This window comes from Zonotrichia albicollis, chromosome 5, assembly GCF_047830755.1.
Source record: "Zonotrichia albicollis isolate bZonAlb1 chromosome 5, bZonAlb1.hap1, whole genome shotgun sequence".
In the NCBI taxonomy this organism is placed as follows: domain Eukaryota; kingdom Metazoa; phylum Chordata; class Aves; order Passeriformes; family Passerellidae; genus Zonotrichia; species Zonotrichia albicollis.
This window is the reverse complement of record NC_133823.1, coordinates 30,086,990-30,113,390: the sequence shown is the minus strand read 5'-3', so window position 1 is coordinate 30,113,390 and position 26,401 is coordinate 30,086,990. Positions and strand designations below refer to the sequence as shown.

The window sequence follows — 26,401 nt, the reverse complement described above, 5'->3', positions numbered from 1 at the left end:
GAATACACTATATGAGTAGATAATGTAGATAGGAATCACATTTATAGATTTGCAAACTATATTTAATTCTTCTCTCTTCAGTTGCTACATGTAAAGTTTTCCTTTTAGTGTGTACATTAAATATAGTTTTAAAATATAATAATAATTTAAAAATCTTCCATTATTGTGTTTTCAAACTTTCTGTGCATACTTTTCCCAACATACTTTTTTTTCTATAAAGAGGAATTTATAATGGGAGATCTAAAGTAGTTCTTTTTCACAAGCATGGAAACAAGTCATCTCCAAACCCCAAATATGTGGGTTTTGTTTTTGCTAAAGCTCATTGCAGAAGCATCAAATTATTCAACCAACAGATGAATGCAAATAAATTCATTGTTAGTGTTGTTCGCATTGTTATTGTATGGCTTGGAAAGGTGGATACAAGGGAGTCAATGAACCTCATGAGAGACCCATGCTGGAACAGTCAGTTCCTGAAGGACTGTGCCGTTTGGAAGGGACCAGTCGTGGAGCAGGTCTGGAGGAACTGCATCCCATGGGAAGCACTCATGTTGGAGCAGTTCATGTCTCCTGCAGGAGAACATTGAGAGGAGATCTCCCTCTGAGGAGGAAGGAGTGGAAAAGATAACGTGTGATGAACTGGCTGCAGCCCCCATTCCCTGTCCCCACGCTCTGCTGGCGAGGGAGAATGTAGAGAATATTTTCAGTGAAGTTTAGCCCCTTGGAGGAAAGGAGTTTTTATATTTAGTTATATTGCTCATTTATCTTACACATGTCTGATTGGTGTTGAATTCAGTTAATTTGTCCCCAGGCTGAGTCTGTTTTGCCCATGACAGTAACTGGTGAGTGATTGCTCCCTCACTTTATCTTGGCCCATGAAACTTTCATTTTCCAGTTAGTGTCAACCATCCACAGGGAGACATTACCCTACTCCTGAAAATGTTCTCAGGATTAGGGGAATTTTTCTCAGTTGTGCTCACAGTCAAAATTTTGAAATCTGCAGAGTTGTCATAAATAATAGCTCCTGTCTGCATTTTAAATGTAATCATATTAAGGGGATATGAAAGGAAACATACTTGCTGTAGAAAACAAGGACTCCTGAAGTTAATTTATGTTCACGTGAATATTGAATTTCAGTTTATAGTGCATTTTAAATTTTACATCTCGTCAATCTTGCTGTGTAATCAAGCCCTTGGATTGCATTTATTATTTCATAGGTGTCCATATAGTCATCTTACCTAATGTAAAATTGAAATTAATCAGTTGGAGATTGGAAATGGTGACAGCAGTATTCCAATTTTATTGATGTATTTTGGAACAAAAGTCATAAGGTTATTGAATTTGCATCTTGATGCAAGAGAAACAAGTATTTTTCTCCCCCAAAAAGCAAAAGTAGTATTCTTCTTAAAAAAATCTATTTCAAATACTAAGAAAGGCTTGAGGTTTTTGGAGTTGTTTTTTGGGTTTTTTTGTGTTGTTTTGGGGTTTTGTTTGGGTTTTTTTTTAAGTATTTTGAGAATTATAGCAATACATTAAAAATTGGCAGACTATTTTTTTTCTACTGTTTGAACAATTCTAGCATCTGGGTATAATATTTTTCATGGCTGTGTAGTCCAATACAGAATTGCAGCTAAAAACGAATTTTAACTCCAATACACTGGGTAAATGTAATAGGAAAGCAAGGGGGTTACATAGCTCCATGCAGGCTCAATGGACATTTTTTTCCAATATAAATTCTTCTTTGCCTTGACTGCTTTAATCCCTATATCTGACTCATTTAATGTTTTAGTTTCCAAATCTTGTATTGGCAAGTGAGATGTGGCTTGATTTTAAAAGGACTTATGAATTCAAACTTTTAGACCACTCTGTTTTGAGAAGTAGGTACAAACCAGAGAGAGTATCTATCTTTCCAAACTGAGACCTGTGAAACAGGCAGGACTCTCATCATCTTCATCATCTCTGAGCAACATGTCTGCAAGGTTTCCAGTAAGGTGAGGTGGTTCCTTGAAAGTTTGGTTTGTTTTTAAAGCACTTTGACACATTTTAAATTAATCCAAAATAATGGAAGGTAATTGAATCTTCTGGTTAGCTGTGAATTTTCAGTTGTTAACAGACTCATTTGTTTATCTATTTTATCTTAAGAAAAACCAAACCGGAATTTAATAAAAATTTGTAAATTAAATACCAGTGTTTATGTCACTGTAGACTGCCTGATTACTGTATAATGATTTTGCTGTATAAAAGAAAAAAGCTGAAGTGTTATGAGTAGGCATGGGAATAAAATGTGTTTTTCCAGTTACGAATGCAGTTATTCTACTATGGTGGAACTGCCATTTTATAAGTAGTAAGCCTGCTCTAGTTGCCATCAACGAAAGTTGCATAGGCTCTAAAAATGTTTCATTGCTTAACAATGAAATTCAAAGGTTCTTTTTGAAGGAAGAAGTGTGTGAACTGAAATAATCTATACTTGATTAGACTTAGTGGGTCTTTTTAAATTTATGTCCTACACTAGTGAAATAAGAAAGCAACATTTTACAGAAAAGGGAAGTGACATAGACTGAAAGCAAGTTGAAATAATAATAATATTAATATTAATATTAATATTATTATTAATAATAATAATAATAATAATAATAATAATAATAATAATAATAATAATAATAAAAATTTCCCCTTCCTTTCCCTCCTTTCAGTTATCAGGTCTTAGATTCAAAAGAAGAAGTTAGCATCCTTATTTATGAACTGCTATCTGTAACTTCAAATACCTGAATATATTTTTTTTACTTACCAGCTTAAAGTACGACAAATGAAAATAAATTACATTTCTATAAAAAACCATCCTTACTTCTGCAAAAAAAAAGTTATTTTGGTTTTATTTCTCTAATAATGATAATGCTTTTGCACTTTATGCCAGTCGATACTTCATGTGGGACTTGTTTGCATAGGTACAACTTATATAAATTGCATCTCTGTCTGACTTTGTTTCTTAAACTGATCAAAATACTTGCTTGGACCCTGGCATTTTAATTTTTACCTTCAAGACTTCTGATTTTGCATCTAATCAGTGCTGTTGTTAAGAGTTATTTGAAGGGCTTGGAACTCAGAGAGGGGATGATGAGTCTATCTCCTCTTTGTGTTTTTAATCAACTCTGGTTTTAACTACATGTTACATAGGCATAAGAAAATTTTGTATATTGAGTTACAGTTCTATTTATTTTCTGCCATTAATTAAAGACATGTTATTTAGCTTACATTATCTATTTTTAACATCACTAATCTAGGAAAAAAAAATAAACATGTGCTATATTCAATTCTAGGTTCAAAATAAAAATAAGAACCCTCCAAGAGACTTTAAAATTGGGACACCTTTAGACTCTCTTAGGGATGAGTACTGAGATAACGCTTACAAACACTGTGAGTGCCATACAAACTCCAACATCTTGATATTTCTTAGGTGCCTTTGATTTTATCAAGTAGCAGTATTTCCCATTATATTTTTGCAGACTGTGAAGGAAGCAGGAGCAAGCTGTATTTCTTGAAAAGAATCTTGAAAAGGACCGGCACAATGGTGCAGGATTTTGTTTGCACTCATTGTTTTATCTTGGTTAAGTCCAGAGCCACAGGCTCAGAGTGGTGGTGGCTCCAGGTTTAATTCTGAGATGTAGAATTTTATCCAGCCTATGTATGTGGCCCTAATACCTAATCTGGTCTTACACTGTGAGCTAGGCATTTATGGCATTATATTTGCAGATACCTAAGGACACATTTACATCTTCCTAGTCAGATTAGGGTTTCCCTCTGCTAAATGCAGAATTGGAAAGGCAGGGAAATGTGCCTTTCATTGTAGTAGTTTGCAGAAAGGCATCTCATATCTGAGCTATCTAACTTGATCAGATTGGGATAGTATTGAGGTAATACCTTCAAATGCAATTGAGCACTTGCCTTTGTAGGTCACTAGCTGTGGGTTTAGCAGTTCTGCTATCTGCTCGGGGATCTCTGTGTCATTCTGTGAAGCACAAGTCCTACATCTTTACATATATCAAAGGTATCACACTACTATAAATAGAGGGTTGTGTTACTGCCCTACAGAACTTGGTGGTAAGTTATAAGAATATTGATTTAACTAGATTAACAGAAGCTAAAGCAAGGAACAATTTACCAACCTTTATTATCAATTTGGTTTCATTATTAATCAATTATTTTAATTTATAAAAAATTATACTGCTGTGGAAGATGGTGGAACAAGTAATTGAACCCCCCTTATGCAGTCAGAATTAATTTGGAGCACAGTTTTCACAATGTCTGGTGTTTGATGTGCTTAGTGTTTTATCAAGCACTGAGTGGCATTGTTGTGATGAGGTACTTGTTTTTAGGGAAGATGGATGCACATTAACTGAGGGACCCTATTTGAGTTGAAGGAAGGTTTTGTTTGTAGTTGTAAGTATGTAGCATTTTCCTTGGGGAGGGAGGTACAAAAAGACCATTAATCACAGGCAAGCAAAAAAGCACTGACCAATAACACTTCAGGTAAGGTGGGCCAATGAAGGATGTGTTGTGTTATTTGTTGTCTAGTTTCATAAGATCCACATATTTTTCATTTTGACTGTCAGAAATCAGATTAAAAGGAATGAAACAATCTATTCTGATGTGCAGTTTGTAATTTTTAACCAGATTAACTTTCCCAGTCTTCTAAAATGTGGAGTTGTATTGACTAAATTTCTGAGGGGCTCTGAACTGAGGTGACAGTATGGTGTTTCATAGGAAATAGATAATTGTGTGATGTATTTTTTAGGCATTTAATCTTTTCCAGAAAATGCAAATCCTTCCTCCATATTTCAAAGAGTACTAAGGTCTAATGGATAAATTTCATTTTTTGGAAAAGGCATCTTTAGTTTGAAAATCTAGGTAAGTTTCTAATTTTTCAGTATTTATAGGGTTTCATCATGAACCATCAACAGCTTTGCTGTGTTTTCTGCCTTTTATCAGTTTATAATATTGAAAATAAATGCTTCATTGTCTTAATGCAAATTCAAACTAAGTATTGTGGGCATAAGTATTTGTCAGTCTTCTCTGATATGTGTTTTCAGCTTAAAAGTTGGAAATAAAATAGTCCATATTTGACCTGTATGGCACAATCACAAAATTGTGCAAACAATCTTAATCAGGCTTTAGCCTTTATACTTTATTTCTAGGTTGTGACTTGCTAAAAATCTTGCCAGTTTTTCTTCTGCCTTGCTAAGAAATCATCATTTAATTTAACCAAGGAGTAGGCAGCCTGGGTTTAAAGAATTGGCTGAAGAAACAATTTCCTTGTATTTTGCTCTTCTCCATGGACAGAAATTAATAGATCAATAGAATTTAAAATTTAAGAGGTGTTGTTGGATCATCTGTGAAACACAAGTGTGATTACACGATGATGTATCATATACATGGAATTTTATTTTATTTTTCCTACACTTTTAAGTAATGTCTTGCAAAAAACTTCTAGAAGGAAGTGTGCAACTTTAATTTGTCAGGCAGGCATATTGGTTTTGCTGGAGTGTCACATGGCTTGTAACTTCATATGTAATCTCAGTTGATCTGCAGTTCAAGTTGCTACAGAAACAGGAAATTTTTCCAGATCCAAATCCCCACACCCTGAGTTGTACCTGCTTCTGTGCCGTATCTCATGATAGAATATTAGTCTCCCTCCCCGTCAAAAGGAAAAGCCAAGCAACAACCCAAAAGTTCTGTGAAGGTTAACTTTTCTTCTGATCACAGAGTTGATCAGATCAACAGATCCCATTGGAGAACTGGGAGGTGGCTCAATCCTGCACAAGAGAATTCTGGTTGGAACAGCTATTATATCAGGAAATCACAGACACAGATAATTAAGATTAATTATCATATGAAATCCCTTCTGTATCTTCTAAACTCTATCCTCACAGACTCACAGGTTGGAGGGTTTATCAACAGTGAGAGTATTTTCCAAAGAATTCCGAAGTATATCACCAGCATAAAAATGTCTGTACAAAAACAAACGTTGAATATTTTATCTCTAATCAAAATGGTAGGTTTATTGTAGACAAAAATTGAGTAATTGACTGGATGATAACGTGTACCTGTCTGTGGTATTGTTTTTTGCAATAGTAGAATCAATCTATCCAATATTTTTTAATTATTCTTAAAAAAAAATGTTACTTTTCATTTATACTTGGTCAGTTTGAACAGATAACAGATTTTAGTTTGAACAATGGAAACTGAGAACATTAATTTTAAATTTAAAATGTGGTACTATAAAGCCAGGTCTTTTGGGGATTTAAAAAAGGTTTTCCTCAACCTTAGGTGTAAAGTTTCATCTTTATTTGTACAGTTGAAGGTAGTGAAAGCAAGCGTTTAAAACAATGAAACAATGAGAGGAACAATGCTTTTCATACTGAATATTCATGGCCTTGAAATTTCAGTGATTGCTAAAATTTCCAATTCACGCCATTGCATATTTAGTTTGTGTTGTATAACTGTAATGGGTTTAGAGTTACTAATTTTTCCCAGACTACACTTTTGTCCTTTATGTACCAGCTGCAAGATCTACACAATTTCATATTTTCTTAATTCACTTTAATGTGAACTCAATAAAAAGGCTTTTAAAGGATGGGAAGTAGTTAGCACTAATATTCAGGTAGCATACTATGTATTTTTAATTGATAATAGCAAAAGCTGGTTTTGTAGTGATTTTTCTTACCTTTGTAAATGGTTTTCATACTCTCTAATGTACTAAAAAGGTGATTATCCTTTATAATGCTTTTATATTATTATGTAGGAGATGACTTCTGGTAGCATAAAATGTTTGTGTCTTTTCCTCTAATGCTCCTGTTATTCCCTATTATTCTTTCAGGTATTTTGTGTTTGCATGAATACTAACTGGACAAATTCCTTTGCAGAACAACTGAAACACAAAAGCCCCTGTATCCCTTGTTTTTCAGAAGTTATTCTCTGTTGATATAAATATCATAGTGGTTTTGCAATTATCATAGAAGACTGATAATTACTAGAAGAGTAATTATTTTACCTGAAATTAACTGCAGTTACATTCTTTTCAGTGCCTAATATAAAACTGTAAACTGTGCAATATTGCAATAAAAAGTTGCATTAGTTTTGGCTCTTTCAGTTATGAGGTAACACTCCTAATACATGCCCCATATAATATTACAATTCTAAATCCCTCTCAGCATCTTAAAAATTCCTCAGCTGGAATCTAAGTAGATGTCTATGACATACACAGACCTAAAACAAAATGGTGCATATATTTAAGAATGTTTCTCTGGGATAAGTTCATCAGAGTTAAAAATCTAACAGCTATTAATTTTGATCTATTTACAAATTGTATGTGTCCCCACTGAGAAACAGGAACCTTTTCAGGTCAGCTGCTTATATAACAGGTTTTTGTAAGGTAATAGGCTTGCCAAAAGCCTGTAAGGACTTGATACAATTAGTAGGGTAGTAAGAGTTTACATTAGCTATTTTTGGAATCGTCTGTGTTTATTTTCTGTAGGTTAGAAATTAGAAGAAAAAGACATTATGCCATTTATACTTGGAAAATTAATATTTTAGGTTTATTTGAATGTTTTCTAATCACCATTCTTTGTACATATAAAGTAAAATCAGCTTAAAAATTCCCAGTGTCTTTGTAGTGCTTCAGTCTGTCTCCATTATATGCTATGTTCTAAAAAACTTTTGTGTCATTTCAGAGAGTCTGTCCTAAAGGTATTAACTTTAAAAAGTGTAATAAATAATTACAAAGTAACTGAAAATCCCTGACTTTACACAGCTGCAGTTCATTGCCCCACAGCAACCTTAAAATGATCTATTAAATGATTATTAGAAACAATTAATTATACCAGAGAACTCAAAGAGCTCAAATGTAATTTCATGGTTATAATTTTCTTGTCAGGTAATAAAACGGGATGAGCTTGGCAAGGAGCCGTCTGACTGCTCCGTGTTCGATTTGCTGAAATATGATGATTATAACAGTGACAAGCACCTAGATCTAGAGGAGTTCTACAGAGCTTTTCGTAAGTACCAAGACTAGCCTCTTCCTTGAGTCTTACTTTCTCTTTCTCTGTTTTTCTGAATGGTGGTTTTTGATTTTTGAAGCATGAAATGTTTAGGTGCTGTACTTAAATTAGCACAATTTAATAGTCATGAAACAGCAGAAATTTTTTTAGCAGAAATCAATGATACCCAGTAGCTTCCTGATTTATGAAGGAGTTTGGCAATGGAGAATTCATGGATAATCTTTCTGATGCCAACAGGCATTGATAGGTTTGTGTTGTGTGCAAGTGGCAAGTAGTGTGGTCAAGACATAATCAATGGAACCGAAATACCTTCCCACACCCTTTGTTTATGAGTGCTGGTAAGAGCATTTTTGACACACCCAGCAACAAATGTAATATTTCTCTTAGGTGCCTTGTGGCCTCAAAGGACTCAGAAGGAGATTAAGATTTGGTGTGTTGTTTTGCAAGGTGTTTGTTCTCTGGATGCCAAAGGGGTCTCAGGACAAACGTGTGTAGTACAAACTAACAGCCTGACCAAATCACTGGGTTAACAGACAGAAGAAAGATGTTAAGAGGTTTTATACAATAATATCCATATATTTTGTCATATCCAGATAAGAACTGATGATTTTTCACTCTTGTCTACCTCAAATTCAAGGTTCAGTCTTAAAATCTGACTTTGGTTTAGAAGCTTTTGCTCTAAACTCAGTAACAGGGCAGCGCAGAAGATCAAGTTTGTCCTAAATTCTTTTTATAATTACTTATCATAGGTTGACTAGTCCATTAATGTATCTTTATTTTGAGTAATTACAGACTGTTGCTTCTTATAGTTTATCTTTGAGCAGATGAGCACTCAGCCACTTCAGCTGATGTCAAATTAAAAAGGGATATAAAATTGCTTCATTTTAAACTATAAAGTAGTGAGTTGATATTAGAAAAAAAGAAAAAAGATGCATGGAAAGCAAAAAGAATAAACATGAAATGAATAATCGAGACAGACTGCCTGAAAGTACCTTAGTTTTTTATCATTGAATTAGATTTTTATTTCTCTGAAAGTCTTTCACAAAGTGTGATTTTATGACGCAGCTTAGCTGAACAAATGACTTACTGCTCCTAAAAATAACTTGCTAAAAAATCCTGCTTCCTGAGGTTATCTGACTGGCTTTCTTGCAGTGCCCTAACAGTCACAGTCTCTCCTCTGAGTCACTTTCTAAGTCAGCAGAAAAATATTCAGCCTCCACATCCCACCCCAATCCTGTTGTGCGACCTGAATTGATTAAGTGAGGGGTCAGACCATAACTCATGCAAAAGAAGTGTGAGCAGAGCCAAGAAATAAGGTGGAGGAAGAAAATGGGAGCTATTAGGACATTGTGATGGTGAGGTAAATTAATTAATCTGCAGCAGCAAAACACTAGGAAATACCTTAATTTCTTTTTTAAAGGTTGTGATACAAGTTTGGCTTACAGAAATGAACAGAATTCTATAGCATCTGTAGAAAAACACATTAGCTATGATTATGTGGCTAGGTATTGTACTTCTAGATTGTGATGAAGTGCTGTAGTGATGTAGAAGCTGATATAGAAGTCTTTAGCATATACAGCAATGCAAGAAGGTTAAAGACATGTTTAAAGCATTAGCATGATTTTTGCAAACATTGAATTAATGGAAGCATAACATTGTTCTTCGAAATAAGACTTTGATGTGTCTCTGAGGGACTGTTTTGTATAGTTGTAAAACTCCAGACATAAGAATAGCTTTTTGTTATGTATTTTTAATGGACTTTTGAATAATGAAAATAATTTCCATATGGTATGTTAAGCATTGCCTTAATATGAATGTTAATGAAAACATTAGATTATATAAGATTAGGAATCAGTTAGGTTTCTTTGTTGCAGTAGAGTAGTGGAGAAGACCCTATTTAAAATTAAAAGGCTATCTTAGAAGATGATTTCTAGAATAAGATTCATTCTTCTATGTCATTAACAAAACTTAGATGTATTCATTGAATATTGAAAAATAAAACCTAAAACCAGCTGGTACTTCATTGCATGCTGTGTGCCTAGAAAGCCAAAGAAATGTGACAAAGTATTAGGCTCTGTCATGAAGATAAAATAAGTACTCTTGAAGTAAATTTGAGGATTAATCATAGTTCAATTTTAATTTTATCTTAAGACACTGTGAATTCAGTTAGTTTGACCTATCTCACCAGCGTTAACAAAAATTATATAATGCTATAAAAGTAAACTAAGCTAAGCAAAACCAAAACAAATTGAGTGTGGCACCTGGTCACTCAACTGGAGCTCTTATGGCTAAGCAAGGGGACACAAAGCTGAAGCCAAGCTCTCCACACAAGCCATGCCAACCCAAGGCAAAGCAAATGTGACAGCCCCTCTCCAGAGGCCTGTGTTGCTTGCCTATGGCAAAGCTGGTGAGATGTTACAGTAATGCCAAGCCTGGATTTACCACAATAAAGAGAATTAATACAGACATGGAACTAGATCCATGTATGAAAATGTACACAAGAGGCATCACAGCACATGTTTCACACACTATTCCAAAAAAAAAAATCTCTTCAATTAAGCATCCACCTACAAAATAATGATACATTTTAATTTTCTTCAATAAATTAACCTTCAAAAGGTTGCAAATATTTCTTCCAAATACAAATAAAGCTTTTTTTTCCCCCCCCAGGATTTTCTTTAAGTACTTAATACTTTGGGGTTTACATTCTATTTTATTATACTGTAATGATTTATTCTTTTTCTTATTATGCTACATTGTGATTATATGTTGTATCTTTAGAATTATCCCATTTTACAATATGGAAAAGATAATTTTTCACCAGCTCGGACACTTTCAAACATCTTGAGCAAATAGAAGGAAAAACATGAAATTTTTTTCCAAATTGCTTTCATAACTATCTAATGACTGAAAGATTATAACTGAGTAATGGTATTTCCAGGGGATTGTCTTCTAAAATATGATAGTGTTACTTGTTATTTGGAGACTTTTAAAAGACTTAGCCATTAATTCAAATAAAAAAAATTCTCGAATTTTTTGACCTCTTGCAGGATCCCATCAATTGAACTTGACAGTGTGTTTTTCATGGTTTTTTTCCATTCCTTTACCTTTATAATGTACATATGGGACCTAATCTCAGTTTAATACCTACTGTTCCCAGTGGACTTGCCTCTATCCCTAATTGTAGTGAAGGGGTGGATTTGAGAAATATCAAGGTCTTGTTGATGTTTGTGCAACTGCTGGAATATGTGTTACTGACTTTTATTCATTCAAAATGGCCGTGAAGAAAATTCAGCTTTGTGATAATGGAGAAATTGATCCTACTCAAAGCTTCCACACAGAATTCAAAGGAGTTGTTTGTTTATTTTATTTGTGTAACAGAAATCTGAGTTGTATGAGCACAGAAATGCTAAGGCAAGGTGGGCAGGACGTTGGGGGTCACAGCACCACAGTTTTTATGCATGGCAATACCACAAGGGTTTTTTTCGAGCCAGTTTGTACATAGCACTGCTGAAATATACATCGTACAGTAGTTAACTTAAGTTTATTTGATCATTAAAGAAGTCTCATTTTGTAAAGGTAGTTGTCCATCAGCATTTTCTATTGAGCATAGAAGAACTTTTGATAAAGCTGGAGAAGGTGTGAGAAAAGGAATAAGGGAAATTTCCTTTAGGCCAAGGTCCTCAACCTTGGCCTAAAACAGGGATAATGATAATCAAGCCTACAACTAGTGTGCACTTTTCCAGCTGTGATTTGAAATAGTATTTAAAAACACTTAAGTAAGATTTTGGACACAGATAGGATTAAAAATCATATCCATTGTGGTATTGAACAAACTGCTCCATTAAAGTAGTTTCTTTTTAAAGAATTAGGCAGTTGCATTTTATTTAAATAGGAATGTCTATCTTTGGAATTAATTATCAGTCTTCTTTCATTAGCATTTGCAGGTAGGATATTTTTCATTGGCATAGTTAATTAGAACTTTTCCTCACAAATACCATCAATTCTATTTTTGACTCCAGCTGTAGAAAAGGAACAACCTTAAGGGCAAAGATGAAGCATAGGCTGTTTTGAAGGTATTAATATGCACATAATTCTATATCTATATCTACATACATATACATGCTTGCTTGTATTCTGTGATTTACTTTTGACAGTCTCATTTCATCTGACAACATGGATACACATTAGACTGGACAGCCAAATGTAAATAACTATGTGCAATGGAATAAAAAAAATCCCTTTCCCCTTTCAGAAGGTCAGATGCTGAGGCAGTAACAAACAAGGAATGTATCTCAGCCTTGAACATTTCAGCCAAGCTTCACAGAATGTTGCAGACAGATGAAAATGCATGACTGGCTTCTGTAAAGTTTTACCTGCTATTTTCTAGCTATAGGCTGTTTTCATAATGGGAGGGGTAAATTGTACTGCTGTAGCATCTATCTCCTAATTATTTGTCTGCTATATTCCATAACAGTTTAATTAAATTAATAGTGTGTGCAGAGAGGAACCTGAAAAATTACTTCCTCTAACACAGGATAAAGCAGAAAGTTTAGCTCTAGCTGGATTTTTTGGCGCTTGGGACAGAAGGAATCAGCTGATTCAGTCCTCCACTGCTTTGGCCACATCATGTAGAATTATATCCTAAAAGTGATCTAATTCCATCTTAATGTTTTGTTTTGCTTTTCTGCATTCCTTCCTCATCCAGTCCCAAGGATTTTTTATCAGCAAACATTTTTTTAGATGGGGAAGGATATATTTAACTTTTTCTGAAAGGGCAGGCAAAATCCTAGGATGAAGGAACTGAACAAAAGCTAAAAGGGATGTGGAATACAGTTTATATGCTCTGTAATGTAAATCTCAACCAGTGTGCTTCCTTTATTTTTCAAAGATTTTCTTTCTTTGGTTAATGTCTCCTGTGGTATCATGATAATTTTGTGTTCACTGTAAATGTTATCTCCTTTTGTTTGTCTTCTAGCGTTCTTTTTTAAAATAAATAATCTTACTTGTTTTCCTCCCATATAAATAAATTTCAAAGCAGATACTTCAAGTGGCCTTCATGGTAGGCTGTAAAATCTCAAGGCATAGCACAAGGAAATAAATAGTAATAAATTATTCTGTTTGATCACTCAGCAGATGTAAATGTAGGCACTTCCCTTTGTAATTTCAGTAGAAAGAAATACACTAACTTAGACATTTATGAATTAAACTGATTGAATGCAATTAATATAAACTCCAAATTTATTTTAGGTAATTGAACTAACAGCTCCATTGATCAATTGACATCCTGCATAAAATGAAGGGGAAAAAAAACCAATGTGTCTCAGAATTCTTCCTTATTGTATCTATTCCTATTGTTACTATTCTTGATGTTGTCTAATGTTCAAAAAAAGGGAGCCACAGAAGGGCTTTGGGCACTGAGGACTTGACTTTAAAAACTACCCCATGACATTCAATAAAGTGTGAGAATTATCTTGGCAGAACAAAATTTGACCTAATTTTCATTCTTCTATTAACCATGCTTTGTAGTTTTGCTGGAATTATTTGTGCTTTCAGGCATCACTCAATACTGTAAACAATATCTAATCTGTTGTGCAGCAGTTATTGGGGATCTTATATGTTGCTACTGTACATACTAATTCTGTATATTTAAAATTACCCTCAGTTTGGAAATAACATTCAGGTCACAGATAGCAAATTTGGGCTTCAAGCAGTCCTTGTGGCTGAAGTATTGGTATTATGTGATTTATATACCTCCAGTAATAACAGATACTATGGAAGTTTTTGATCTGGTCCAAAATTACAGAACTTGTTTTGGGCTCACCTGTTAGGAGAAACTTTGAGGCCAGTGACTAATATGCCTGTCAAAATCAATGCTTTGTTGTGTCTTGAACCATGTGGAAAGGAAGCAGCCAGAAGTTCCTGTAAATACAGTGATCATTATGAACACATATGCTTATTATTGTGTTCTCTCAGTCCTGAAAAAATATTCTAAAACATCACTGCTTTAATTATAATAGCTCTACTTCTACTTTAAATTGTCAAATGCAATAATTACAGGTGCATGTTCAGAAATTTTTTGAACCATCATTTCTGAAGCAAAATGGACAAGAATTCAAAACCAAACAATTAAACAACCTTACAACAAAATCTAAATTTTAGAAGGCCTAGACTGAATTACTCAATGAAGCAAATGAGACTTCCCACTGGATTCCTTAAGTTATCTTCAAGGCTAATTAAAAAAAACCTTATGTAATTTATATTACAAGTTAATTCAATATGAGGTCCCAAATATTGTATTTAGTGTGTAATCTGAGTCAAAGCTTTATGGCTGTGATGAGTCTTCAGTAGTAAAACATGTTAACAAATAGTAGAGGAAACATTTTCTGAGGGGGGGAAGAGGTATTATTCTGTCTCCTGCTACCATTAATTCCTTTTCAGCAACAACTTGAGTGTATTAGATTGTTCCTGGGGGTGTAGTATTTCATCACTAGCCTCTGAAAACACCAGTAAACATCACACTGAGCAGGAGCTATTGGACTTCATGGTAATTTTTTTTGCTCAATCTGATCTAGCTCTCAAATTCTTACCTGTGTTATATGTATTTTCAATCTAGAGAATCTCACCTGGAAGAAAATGCACCCTCTTATATTAGTGGGCTGAACTTTAAACTGATAATTAGAAACAAGAAAATATCTAAGGTTTTAAATATTGTTTCATGAATTGAAGTAGTGTGCCTGAAATTTCTCACATGAGTTTTTAAATCAACTCATTTTGATGCCAACTGATTTTAATTCATGTTTTGGGGGAATCCAGTAACATATTTATGGCCACCATAGGTTTGCATGAGTAAATAAATATTTCACAGGCTCTTTGGGCATCATACTGGGGAAACTAAGAGATGCTGTTTATGAACCTTGAGCTCTGCTGATCGCTAATCCTATCAGTGCATTTACCTGGAACCTGCTTTGGTGATGTAAGTTACTAGAGACAGCAGTATGAAATACAGGGCTGCAGAGGATGAGGACTGGAACAAAACACCTTAGTTATAGTAGCTTTGTTTCAGACAAGGGGATTGGTGGAGATTAACTTGCCTGGCATTTGTCACTGGCTCCACATACCAGAGACTGATGTCTTGCACATCTTTCAATGAGCTTATTCTGGAGAATGACACAGAATGGTGGGGGAAGAGTAAACACCAAACAATTCCACATATTTGCCTATGGTTAGCAAAGTACCTCAGTAATTGATCTGTCGCTCATTGCTCAGGAATCAGTTAACTGTGGTGAGTTACAGTAGTGTTGCTAATGTTTTTGTTGTGTTGTGAATTATGGGAATATTTTCATATCTGCAGAGCAGTGTAGCTGTGGGTTTAGGCTATGAATGGTGTTCCAACGTCCACAAAAGCCTTTATGTAGATGTTCTAAGGAAATTTCAAGGAAAATTTAAAATAATAATTTATAATTAGTTTGCTTTATTGACTATTTTAAGGAAGCTCTTTCTTCTTAACGGGGATGGGGTGGAGAGGGGAAAGATGCTATCAGAGCATAAGAAGTAATGACTGGGCATTAAAGGAGACAATCACCAGCTAATCCACAAGCAAGAACATTGTGTCTCTACTTCAAGGCAGAATTACTCTTCTGGAACTATCATGAATATTAATAGCTCATAAAGTATTATTTAGTAAGAAAGACATTTCATTATTCTATTCATTGTTTTGCTATTTTTGCCTACTGGTGCTTTTTAAATATCAAGCACTAATGTTCATTTCAGAGCAGTGTTGCTTAGTAATTTTATTCAGAACTTTTTTGGGTTTGGGTTTTTTTTCTTTTGGATTGTTGATTTATTCTTTGGGGTTTTTCTTTAGGTTTTTTTTGTTTTGTTGGTGGTGATTCGGGACTTTTTTCGAGAGGTCTGGTTTGGGTTTTTTACAAACTCTTCTACTCTGCTTTCTCTGCTTGTTCTCACATTTGGGTAAATAAAAATTTTCAAAAATCATTAGAAGAATGTGGAAGATTTTTAGGAATTCCTTAGATATCTGGATTTCTTAAGAATATCTGACATTTCCACTATAAAAGAAAATCTGCAGGCATAGTTTTGTACCAGATTTCATGAAAGTACTTTGAAAATTCTGTAAATAGAGTTAATAGAAAAATAATAATTCAAATTTTGCAAAACTTGTGAGCTTTCATCACTAGACCTTAGAGGAATGTACATTACATTGCTCTGTGAGGTTTTTTGTTGAATACCCTCAAATATCCATTACATACAGTTAGGAGAAATTGCTTCAAAAATATCTGCATTGCAAAGAAATATTATGCAGAATATTCCTTCTACTTGCCTTCATTTTTTCATGGTGGATTAGGTTCCAGTAAAGTTTTCTTATTTCGTGAAATTTCATTCCTAGCTTAATTTCTCAAAATAATATGGCAATTGAACATTTTATTGTATCATTTCTCCATAGCTTTTCAGTTGGAGATATTTTTTTTCTCTTTAGTGATTCCATAGTGTGAGGGTTTTTTATATTGTATGCTTTTGCAGTTTCTGACTATCCTAGTACATGTGTATTTTTGGCTAACTGAAGTATACCGTGAAGAAAATACTATATTGAATATATCAAAGAAAATTTGAATAAAATAATTTTCAATATTAAAATTATTAATCTATTACATTTTAAATAAAAATTAATTGATCTTGGAAGGAGCATTGGCAAATGCATTCACTTCAAAAAATTTAGTGAGGTATGGTTTTTTAAGGCACAATATTGTTCTTTAACACATCTCTTAATTTTATTGATCTACTTTGTAGAAGTTGCTAGTACATACAGTAGAAAATGCTGGTTGTTTTAGTACATTCACAAATTGCTTCGATAAATGTATTCCATCATTATAAATTGTTTTTTCTGAAAAGTACTTAGCTTTGTTTTTTGAAGTTACATATTGAATGAAGGAGTTTACATGTTGTTATTTTAACTCAGGAAGTTATGATCAGTTCAATCCAGTAGTTATAGAACTACTTGGTTTGTTTGGAGATGTACGTGAAAAGCTCTTTATTTCATTCTGTTTGTTTTTTTTTTTTTTAATTTTATTGAAATAAGTCTTAATCTCTTGTCATCAAGCAAATGCCTGGTTAGTAGCAGAAATCTCTAAGTGCTTGTAAGTAGCTTCCAATATACTGTCACTCCTAAGAATATTTGTATGTGTCTAGAGTTAAGGAGTGTGAATTTAAGCTGCTAAAACTTGGTATAAATATTGACAACTATATGGGTAGAGCAGAAAGAATATCAGCTACTCCAGTTACAGCTATTTTAGTGGTCTGTGATTTTATAAACTGTGAGACTAATTGCTTCTCATCACCATTGGCTTTCCAAATCTTCAGAAGTAAACATCTCATAATTGCATATAGTATTGTTTATGTCTTCATTAAAGAATTACATGTGAGCTGAATTCAGTAGGAATATTTATGCATGTGTGGGTTGCATATATTTGATAAAATTGTCTATCATGAAATAGATGAAATTGTCTGACTCCACTCCCTCTGGTGACTGCAGCCCTTATTTAGCTGGATGAAAATTATCTGAGACATATAGCTGTGACAATTAGTGACATGGTTTAGTCTGGACTCCTTAGTGCTTGATTAAAATTGAAAATTATTATTTTATACATCTTTTCTAATCTAAATGATTCTCTCATACTATCTACAGCCTAAAAACATTGCAATTTTCCAAATGTATCATGGATGCTGTTGGATATTAAAAAAGCCCAACTTGCTGTTGGATATTAAAAAAGGCCAGTCTTCTCCCCAATCCCCAACAGGAAAACCTGAACATTTTCTACCAAAGGAAATGAGGAAACAGGTTAACAAAATGTCTCTGTGCCTCTATTATATACAGAATTAAATTGTCAGTAGATTCTCAAGCTGGTCATCATGCTCACAGAGTGTCAAATCTTATCTTAAGTAGGTTAGCAAGTGATTTATATGGAAATGCAATTTTGACTGCAGTTAAAAAGAAGGTGTCTTAGGCTATGAAGCTGAGGTTTACTTAGTGCAATATTGTGTCAAAAGAGGTCTTAAACAGATATGCAAAATAGTGAAAACTTAGAGGAGAGTAAAGCCACATAAGCCTTATTTATGTAGGTATTTAGTATAAGAATTGGGAACCTGATTGTGTTAGATGGGTGGGGATCCAACAAGTAATCTGTTTGCTACTCTGTCACGAATAAATATTTGAGAAAGGGTAATTTTTTAAAAATTTGTTTTGTATTATGATTATAATTCTTCCTAAATAAGACTTGTGGTAGAGATATATTTCTTGGAGGGAATTTTATTAGTGTTTTAAAACTTCCTGAATAGTCTATTTAAGAAATATTTGATGCTAAACAAAGATTAATGTTGTCTTCCTGCTCATGAATTGTTGAGTTAATGTCTACTTTAAATATCAACATATAAATTTTAACTGTTCAAGGTTAGAACAAATGTATATCTGCTGCAGTGTCTTCATTGTAAGAGTGCTTATGGAAGATTGCTAAAGAAGCAAAAGCAAATAAATTTCTTCTAAAATATTTTCTCTTTTTTAGGGATTTTTTTTTCTCAGAGGCTGCCTCTCTTTAATAGCTCTTGATGGATGCCTCACTCATGGGTTTGTTTAGTGTTTGGACCCATGTGGAATTAACATCTACAATATTCTGTTTCAGAGACACACTGAAATGTGTCCTAGATACAAGTGTTCTTTTTTTTTCTTCATTATACACACCTCCTGTTTAGTTTATTAAGTTGTATATGATAAGAAATCATGAACAATTGTTCCATGTTTTTCTCCTGAAACAGTTTTTTTGTGTTTGGGTTTTTTTCTTTACGTTCCTGACATATCTCTGTAGTCATCTCTTTTCCATTCTAAAATTCCTCAGTCATTTTATAGTTGCTTCAATGGAAAACCTCCCACATCTTTGGTCATTCTTGTTGTGTTTCTCTGTTCTTTTTCAAGTTTTACTGGAAGTTTTTTACAGAGGGAGAGACATAAAGCAATCAATCAAGTTTTTCAGGCAACAGTGCCATAGGATTTTTTTTTCTGAGTTCTGGTCTTTACCTAATAATTCCTTTTATTATCATATTGCCAGGAATGAGTAGATGTTTCCATAAAACTGCAAAGTGTACTCTAAAGCCTGTGTGCTCAATGCCTGAGAAATGCTAACTAGTCAAGAGCCTATCATTCTATAAACAAAGTTTGACACTTTAAATTTCCTTCATGCAATACTTTCCGTAATGAATTAGGTATATTGAATTTGGCATACCAGTATCATAGATAAGGTCTTGAAGCAAATCAGCTTTTATGTTTGCTACCTAAACTACCCAATAAGTTGTTCCCAAGACATTCTATCCCAGAAAAATTTATCACTTTATTTTCTTTCCACTTCTCCTGGATGATGTTGAGCAATGTGAGTTTCAGTGGAGGTCCAGGTGCAACTCCACTGGGGACTTTTCTTCATAAGACTACTGCCAACAGATTTCAAAGTCTGGTGTCTGAGAAAGGGTAGAAAATACTGAGTAGGACTGTATGATACAGGACTGAAGTGCTAGGAGTCACATCTTAATCCCATCTATCTTTAGGTGGTGCTTTAACCTTTGTGCTGATCTCCTTAGATGCAGAGCCCATTGCCTGCTTTGATCTTGGGGAAACACTACAGATATGCAAAGCTGAGAGCAGAATATCCACAGTCCTTGGGCTCAGAATATGTGTCACTGAGCTCCAGAAGAAGTCTTGGTCCTTTGCACAAACATCTGGTCTTATGAGGAGTAAAAGTCTCCTCAGCAAATAAAAATTAGGAGGCTCTGTAAAGTCAGGTAACAGAGCCTGCCTTGAGTTCTGCTTGCTTTCTTTTTCCCCTCTAAATGTAAATAGGCACTTCAGCCAGCTGATGGATTTTTCAGAACCTCTTTCATACTAAAACAGCTTTCATTTATTCTTGTTTCTCTGTTAAAGATTTCTGTGAGGAGCTGCTTCCTAACTCTAGTCTGATGATTTCAGGGAAGTATTGAATAACAGTTGCATGGACCCCTTTTTATGTGGAAATATAGTAATTCTGCTATGCTTTAGGCTTTCTAACCACATTCACAGTTCAGCTAATTTAATCCTGAATTACTATTTTAGAATACTGACTTCTCGTTCTCCTGGCAGAACTAGATGAGAGGATGGTTTTTACAAAATTTGGTTATTATAAAACTCAGGTTCAGAGATCTAAGATGTTTAGAAGTTCTATTACCATTCTGGGAAAAAAGCCTTGAAATTTGAAAGTGAAATGAAAGTACACAATAAATAAAATTGGCAAATTATTACATTTATAAACTGAGAGCTTCATGCATAAAACTGTGAATTACCAGGGCTGTCAACTCTCCTCTTAAAATTCCCATTTCATTATTGATTAGTTCCAGAAATACTTCATAGATTGAAGCATTTTAAGTGTTTCATTTTAGGCAAGAGCAAATGTGCAGTACTGGTGTTCATCATCTGTATTTGCAATAAACAGGAGCATTAAATTTGGATCTATACTAGTAAAATTACTTGAAAATATTTATGCTAACTCCTAGCATTTAGATAAAATGATTTTACTTGAACTAGTCATGTGCAAATACAATAAGCATACAGAAATTGATTTTTGCATAAACTCCTGTTTTTGTTTAGACAAATTCAGCAACATATTCTACAATAAACAAGGTCAAAACCAATTATCACTCTTACTTCAGTGAATTAACACTTCCATGTTCTCTGGATAAGAAAGCTGTGTTTAACACCCAACTTCATTTTCTGTGAAATTTCATTTCAAGAGAGAACCAGAAAACATTATAAGGAGTAATGGACTGGATGTCTTTTTAATTATGTGTTATTCCTAATGCACATTACTGTCTGTTCTTACCCAAATACCATTTTTCTTAAGTTATTGCCATATATATACTTTTACAATATAAAGTAAAAGTATAGCATGTAACAAAAGTTTGTTCTGTGCCTATTTTTTGGGGTATTTTAATTTGTTCATCATTATGACTTCATTGCAAAAGGGTGGTTTAGGTTTGCAGATGTTTTGAGATTCATTTTAACTATTCAATTTTTAATCCGAAAAACAGAAAAAGGAAGCATTCTCTGATCACATTTACCTTAAGTTGCTTTCAAACTTCTACAATGATGGAATTTTTGTACATGAAGCAAATTCTTTTTGGCTTACAGAGAGAAAGAATTTGAGAATATTTGAGGTATTATGTCCTTTGCTTCCCTATGCTTTAATAGATCCCATAGAAAAAAAGAATGGCAAAAACTCATTGTGTTTTGGATAATGTATGGGTCAAGCACAGAATATTTATGCTACAAGTTAATGAAAAATAGCTGAGTTAGCTTTAAATCAACTACTTTAGATAAAACAGTTGAGTGCAACACATAATTTGCATTATCTAATCCACATCAATCTCCAGCAGAAAATATGAATTATTCTAACTAAACAAGACATTTTTGATATCTTCATATGCCACAGTGGACCCACTTTGACCATTTGACTAGTTAGTTTTTCTGAGGTCATGTGTTATTCACTGAGACACCATTAATTTAAATTGATTTCTTTGACAGCAGCTAGAAAGTAGGTAAATGATGATAGCACTGGTGGCAAGAGTTGCTGAGGAGACAAATTACACGAGGAGGCAGTTTGATACAGTGATGGATGGAGAGAAAAAAATTTGCTAAACAAAAAGATGTAGAAGAGGCTATAATTGAAAACTACTCCCTCAGAAACTGAATCTGAAAGGCAAGATCCTTGGTCATTTCTCTTGGCCAACACCAAATAACTGGGGAGTCCCCAGCAGAAATAGTTAACAGTGCTTGTGGAAAGATGAGAGGCTGCGGCAGCTCTTAGGCCTCCAGTTATTTAGAGATTCGTATACTCTGAAGATTTAAATCCATGTAAGCTGGGCTTTCACTAGTGCTAGATGGTGGGATTTTTAATGATATCTTCCTTTTATTATAATTTATATTTAAAGTCTTTAAATTAAGGTATTAAAAGAAGTTTGTCTCAACTTGACTTTTTGTTACTGCATTATGAAATTTTAATTATCTTTGCTCATATGCCTTGGTGTTCTGTCTCATTTGATGAAGAGAATGGAGAATGAGTCATAAGTAAAGCACAAAATTAGCTTTTGTCTGTTAAAACTTTTGTGTCTTTTATTATTGGTGCTGAACAGTGTTTAGTGAACAAGACAGATAATTAAAATAAGAAAAAAGAGAAAACTAATGGTAAAAAATTGTGTGTTTTTAAGTGGAAAAATTGCCTTTACTTTTGAGTCAAAGCTCCTAACTAGTGCAATGCATCAGACTAATAGTTTATTCAATTTAGATTAGTTGTTTAGCTGGACGTGATTGCATATTCCTCATGTTCAAGATAAGGGATGTATGTGCAGAGGTTCTGCGTAGTCTTGTTTGAAACTGGAGTAAACTGAGGCTGTACTTTGAGCCAGTGAAATGCTATCCAGATAAAGAACAGTATCATGCTGGGAAGCTGGCTCTGTTGAGCACTTGGACGCTTTAACCTTCCTTTGGCTCCCTTCCCATGCCTCTACTGCATGTTGTCACTTGCTGCTCCCTAGACTCGCACTGGGATGGGAAGTCATGCCGGCAGAGTTTGTAAAACATGGGGCTGTCCCTTCAAAGCTCTCGGTGAAGACTTGAGGGATACTGTTAAGAGCTTTTCAGAAATCCATCTGGGCTTCACGAACTGGATCACCTTTGCCTTTTGTAGCCCTAACCACTAGCATTAATAATTCAGTTTTTTCACAGACTACTTCAGAACTGGGATTATTGAACTACAGAACATGTCAGAGGAGAATTTCAGTCATTTGTCCAAACTCCTTTATTCATGTTCCATTTGTGGTCTACCTGAATCCTTGTCTGCAAAGCTGATTTCTAGCCAGCTGAATCCCTGTATTTTTACATGGACTTACTCTGTCCCAAGTGTAAAACTTTTCATTTGTCTTGGTAGAATTTCACAGTTTTTCAGCCCATTCCTTCTGTTTATAAAGTTCTAGGACAATCTTGCATTGTCCTGCAGAGGGAACTTATAAAGTCTGCTTCCTGATCCTTTGACTTTGGTGACAGCTGCAAGATTTCTGAGGGTCCATTTTGTCCTGTCAGCCAAATCACTAATGAAAACATTGAACATTATCGAAACCCCTTGTAGTAAGCTGACCTTTAGTCTGTGAAATGTTGACCCTTCGAGCCTGAAGGCAGGGTAAGATACTTGCAGTTCATTCATGCTATCCACACCTCCCTAAGTGGGGTTCAGCAGTGCTCTGAGTGAGTGAATCAAAGCCTGGCTAGAGTAAATGATGTTCACTGCTGTTGTTTTAACCATTTTGCTCATCATTTCAAAGTAGAAACCAGTACAGGCTTAAATTTATGGGTATAGTCTGCTAAGTGTTGCCCTCACAAAGCTGAATAGATACAGCTTTTTCACTTCTCTAGGAAGTCCTCTGATGCTAACCCCAGTCAGTCTTTACAGGCTGGCAAATTTTCTAACATTGTATTTTTAATTTATTTTTTTAAAAATTAGAGTTCGTTCTTTAGCAGTCTCTATATCTGCATTTGCCATCACCACAGGGTGCATAATTTAAACGGATTTATTCAGAGTACAAAAATTACCATGGAGTTTTGTCATAGAACACCATTCATGAATACTTATGTGTGCAACTGTTTTAATGAAAAATGTTATTTTGAACTTTATGGCATTCTTTTTTTTGTCATTGCTAATTTCCAATACTGGGTGAACCTTGCGCTAGTGATGTGCTAAACATTCACAATTCATCTTATAATGAATCATAATTGGCTTTATTCCTCATTGCAATTCCTGTGAGGATTTAGAAAATGTAGTGTATAATCCTCCCTTATGTTTATTGGTATTATAAACCTCTTGTGAATGCTCCAAACTGAAATATCTTTGTTTGAAAGAAGTCATCAGGGTTTATTATTTGTATCTTAAGGTTTTAAAGACATTTTAAAGAAAAGTACTATCAGTGGTTGTCGATGAATATAGCTGATAATACAATGTCAGTGTGAGGTGTCTTTTAGAGTTGAATTTGTCCTGAAGGTGGGAGTGTTTGTTTCATTCTTGGCTTTTTTCAACATCACCTTCTAACCCTATTATTGTTTACCTAGAACTATATTTACTACATGAAATTCAATTACATTTCATTCACGTAGAACATAAGGGCAAAGTTGTGTCAGAGACATTTGTGAAGGTTAAGAAAAGAGAGTCTGTTGTCAGTAGTTCATGCTTGCTAATCAGCAGCTTTCACAACAGCTGGAGCTTTGTAGGCTCCTGAAAATTAAAAGCTGTTGAAAGCATCCAAGTAGAAACTGCATATAGTCTACTATTAAAAATTGTCTTTAATATCAGGTCTTTTGTTCATAAATTGTTTTTCTCATCCATCCCAGATTTAGATCAAAAGTGAGATTAAGGACAGACAAACTGATTTGTAGCGACTGAATTTTTTTATATCTCACTGCTGATACAGCCTGTGGAGAATGTCTTGTCTTTTGTTTGCCAAATGAGTAACAGGGGACCTAGGGAACATCTCTCTCCCTCTGAAAGATGGGGGCTGAGAAAATAAATGCAAATGGTGATGTCCAGTGAAGTTGGGAAAAAGTGAAAAAACATGTACAAGCTCAGGTGAATTTCTTAGTAGGCAACAAACTGTTAGATGGGAGTTGTGTAATAGTTGAAACCAGCTACCTATTTTGGTGTAAGCAGCCCAAGAAAGTGAATAGAATCAGCCCGAGGAGCCAAAGAAACTGAGTGTAGAACTTGAAATCCATGTAAATAGGTTAGGGTTTGCAGGGGGTGGAGTGTCTGTGGAAATCAAGATAACTGAAATGAAGTTTTTATTATAAAAAAGCTTTCAATTTTTTTGATTGAATACAAATTCTAATTCAATTTTCTAATTTTTGTATAGAACGTCTAAGAGGTTTTTAATTTTCCTGGCCCTATTTCATCTTAGAAAATCTTGTCTTTATTTCATATACATTTTATTATGAAGTTGCTTGTAAGCAAACATTCTATATGTATGAGAAGATAGACATGTACCAAGCTTCATCCTTTCCATTTGTGCTAATATGTTTGGATTAAATATGTGGTTATCATAATTACTACTGTTGTTTTCCTCTGACAGCAGTGGTTTAATCTCTATCAATAGAAAAGGTGTACATTTTTCAGATTTAAAACATAGTAATCAATACTATTTTCACAAAGTTGAACATCTCAAGAGTTTTTGTTTAGGAGTCATAATGAATTAATATCTGAAATCTATATTTTTTTAGGTTTTGGGTTTTTTCTTACAAGAAAAATGCTAGTCATTTTGGTAATTTGATTTGGGATATATATTTTTGGGCTTGGTTTTGTTTTCTTCTTTAACGTCACCTTAGTGTAAAAACATGATGACAGGACTTTATTTTCCTCCTTCTTCATTGTAAAATACTCCCTCCATTCCAAATTTGGGTATTCTTTAGATTAAAGCAGTGGAATTGTTGAGTTCTTCAGCTAAAAGGCCAGATAATACTTGTCTGTATTCCTTTAGAGGATAGTTTACTCTCCTGATTCATTATCCGAGTGTCACCACTATAAACTGCCTCTGGCCTGGCAATTTTGTATTGATGGGGGCTAAAAAAAATATTATCATTATATGCTTGCCTGGTGTTTTGTTCCTTGTGCTATTGACCACTATCAGTTACAGGATACTTTTTTTCTGACCATATGGATTTATTTATCTGATTAGGGTGGCTTTATTATAAAGCTTTGTTGGTGAAATAGGTTGTGGACTCTGCTTCTAGAGCTGTGAATTCTGCTGATGTTCCAAATTCAGATTACATTTGGAGCTTAGACTGCAAACTTTAATCTATGTGTTATTTATCTTGTTGTGTTTGTGTCCTAGCCTTGTGTGTATATCCCATTCCAGCATATCCACTTTTTTTTTGTCACTTATCTGCAATCATTCTTTGTGAAAAGTGTTATCAAGAAGAAGCATTTTTCCATATCATGAATTAATCAGCAGATGTTGAATAAGAATTTTTATATTTCAGAAGATGTGTCTGCCTGTTTCTGAAGCCTGATGTGATGGCTCAGCACCATAAGTCCAGATCTTGAGAGATTGTCAAGAAAAGAGTGATCTGGAGTAGGGGGAAGTGAGACAAAGTTTGATTTTCTAAACTTTGTGAAAACTTTATCTTAAAGTTTAAATCTACATCTGCAATGTGCATTGGCATGTTCTATGAATGACTGAAAAGATAAACTGTGAAACTGTGCAGTCTTGGATGGGATGGTGGG

The 26,401-nt window shown here is 34.2% G+C and overlaps 1 protein-coding gene across 5 annotated transcripts in view; it reads left to right on the top strand.

Moving 5' to 3' along the window:
* Nucleotides 1-26,401, top strand: part of FSTL5 (follistatin like 5) — a 270,409-nt gene that overhangs the window by 144,347 nt on the left and 99,661 nt on the right. For all 5 annotated transcript variants that reach the window (XM_074541193.1, XM_074541192.1, XM_005486310.4 and 2 more), the window contains exon 6: nucleotides 7,928-8,048. In XM_074541193.1, the coding sequence (XP_074397294.1) occupies nucleotides 7,928-8,048 (121 nt within the window). The remainder of the gene's footprint in view (nucleotides 1-7,927; nucleotides 8,049-26,401) is intronic.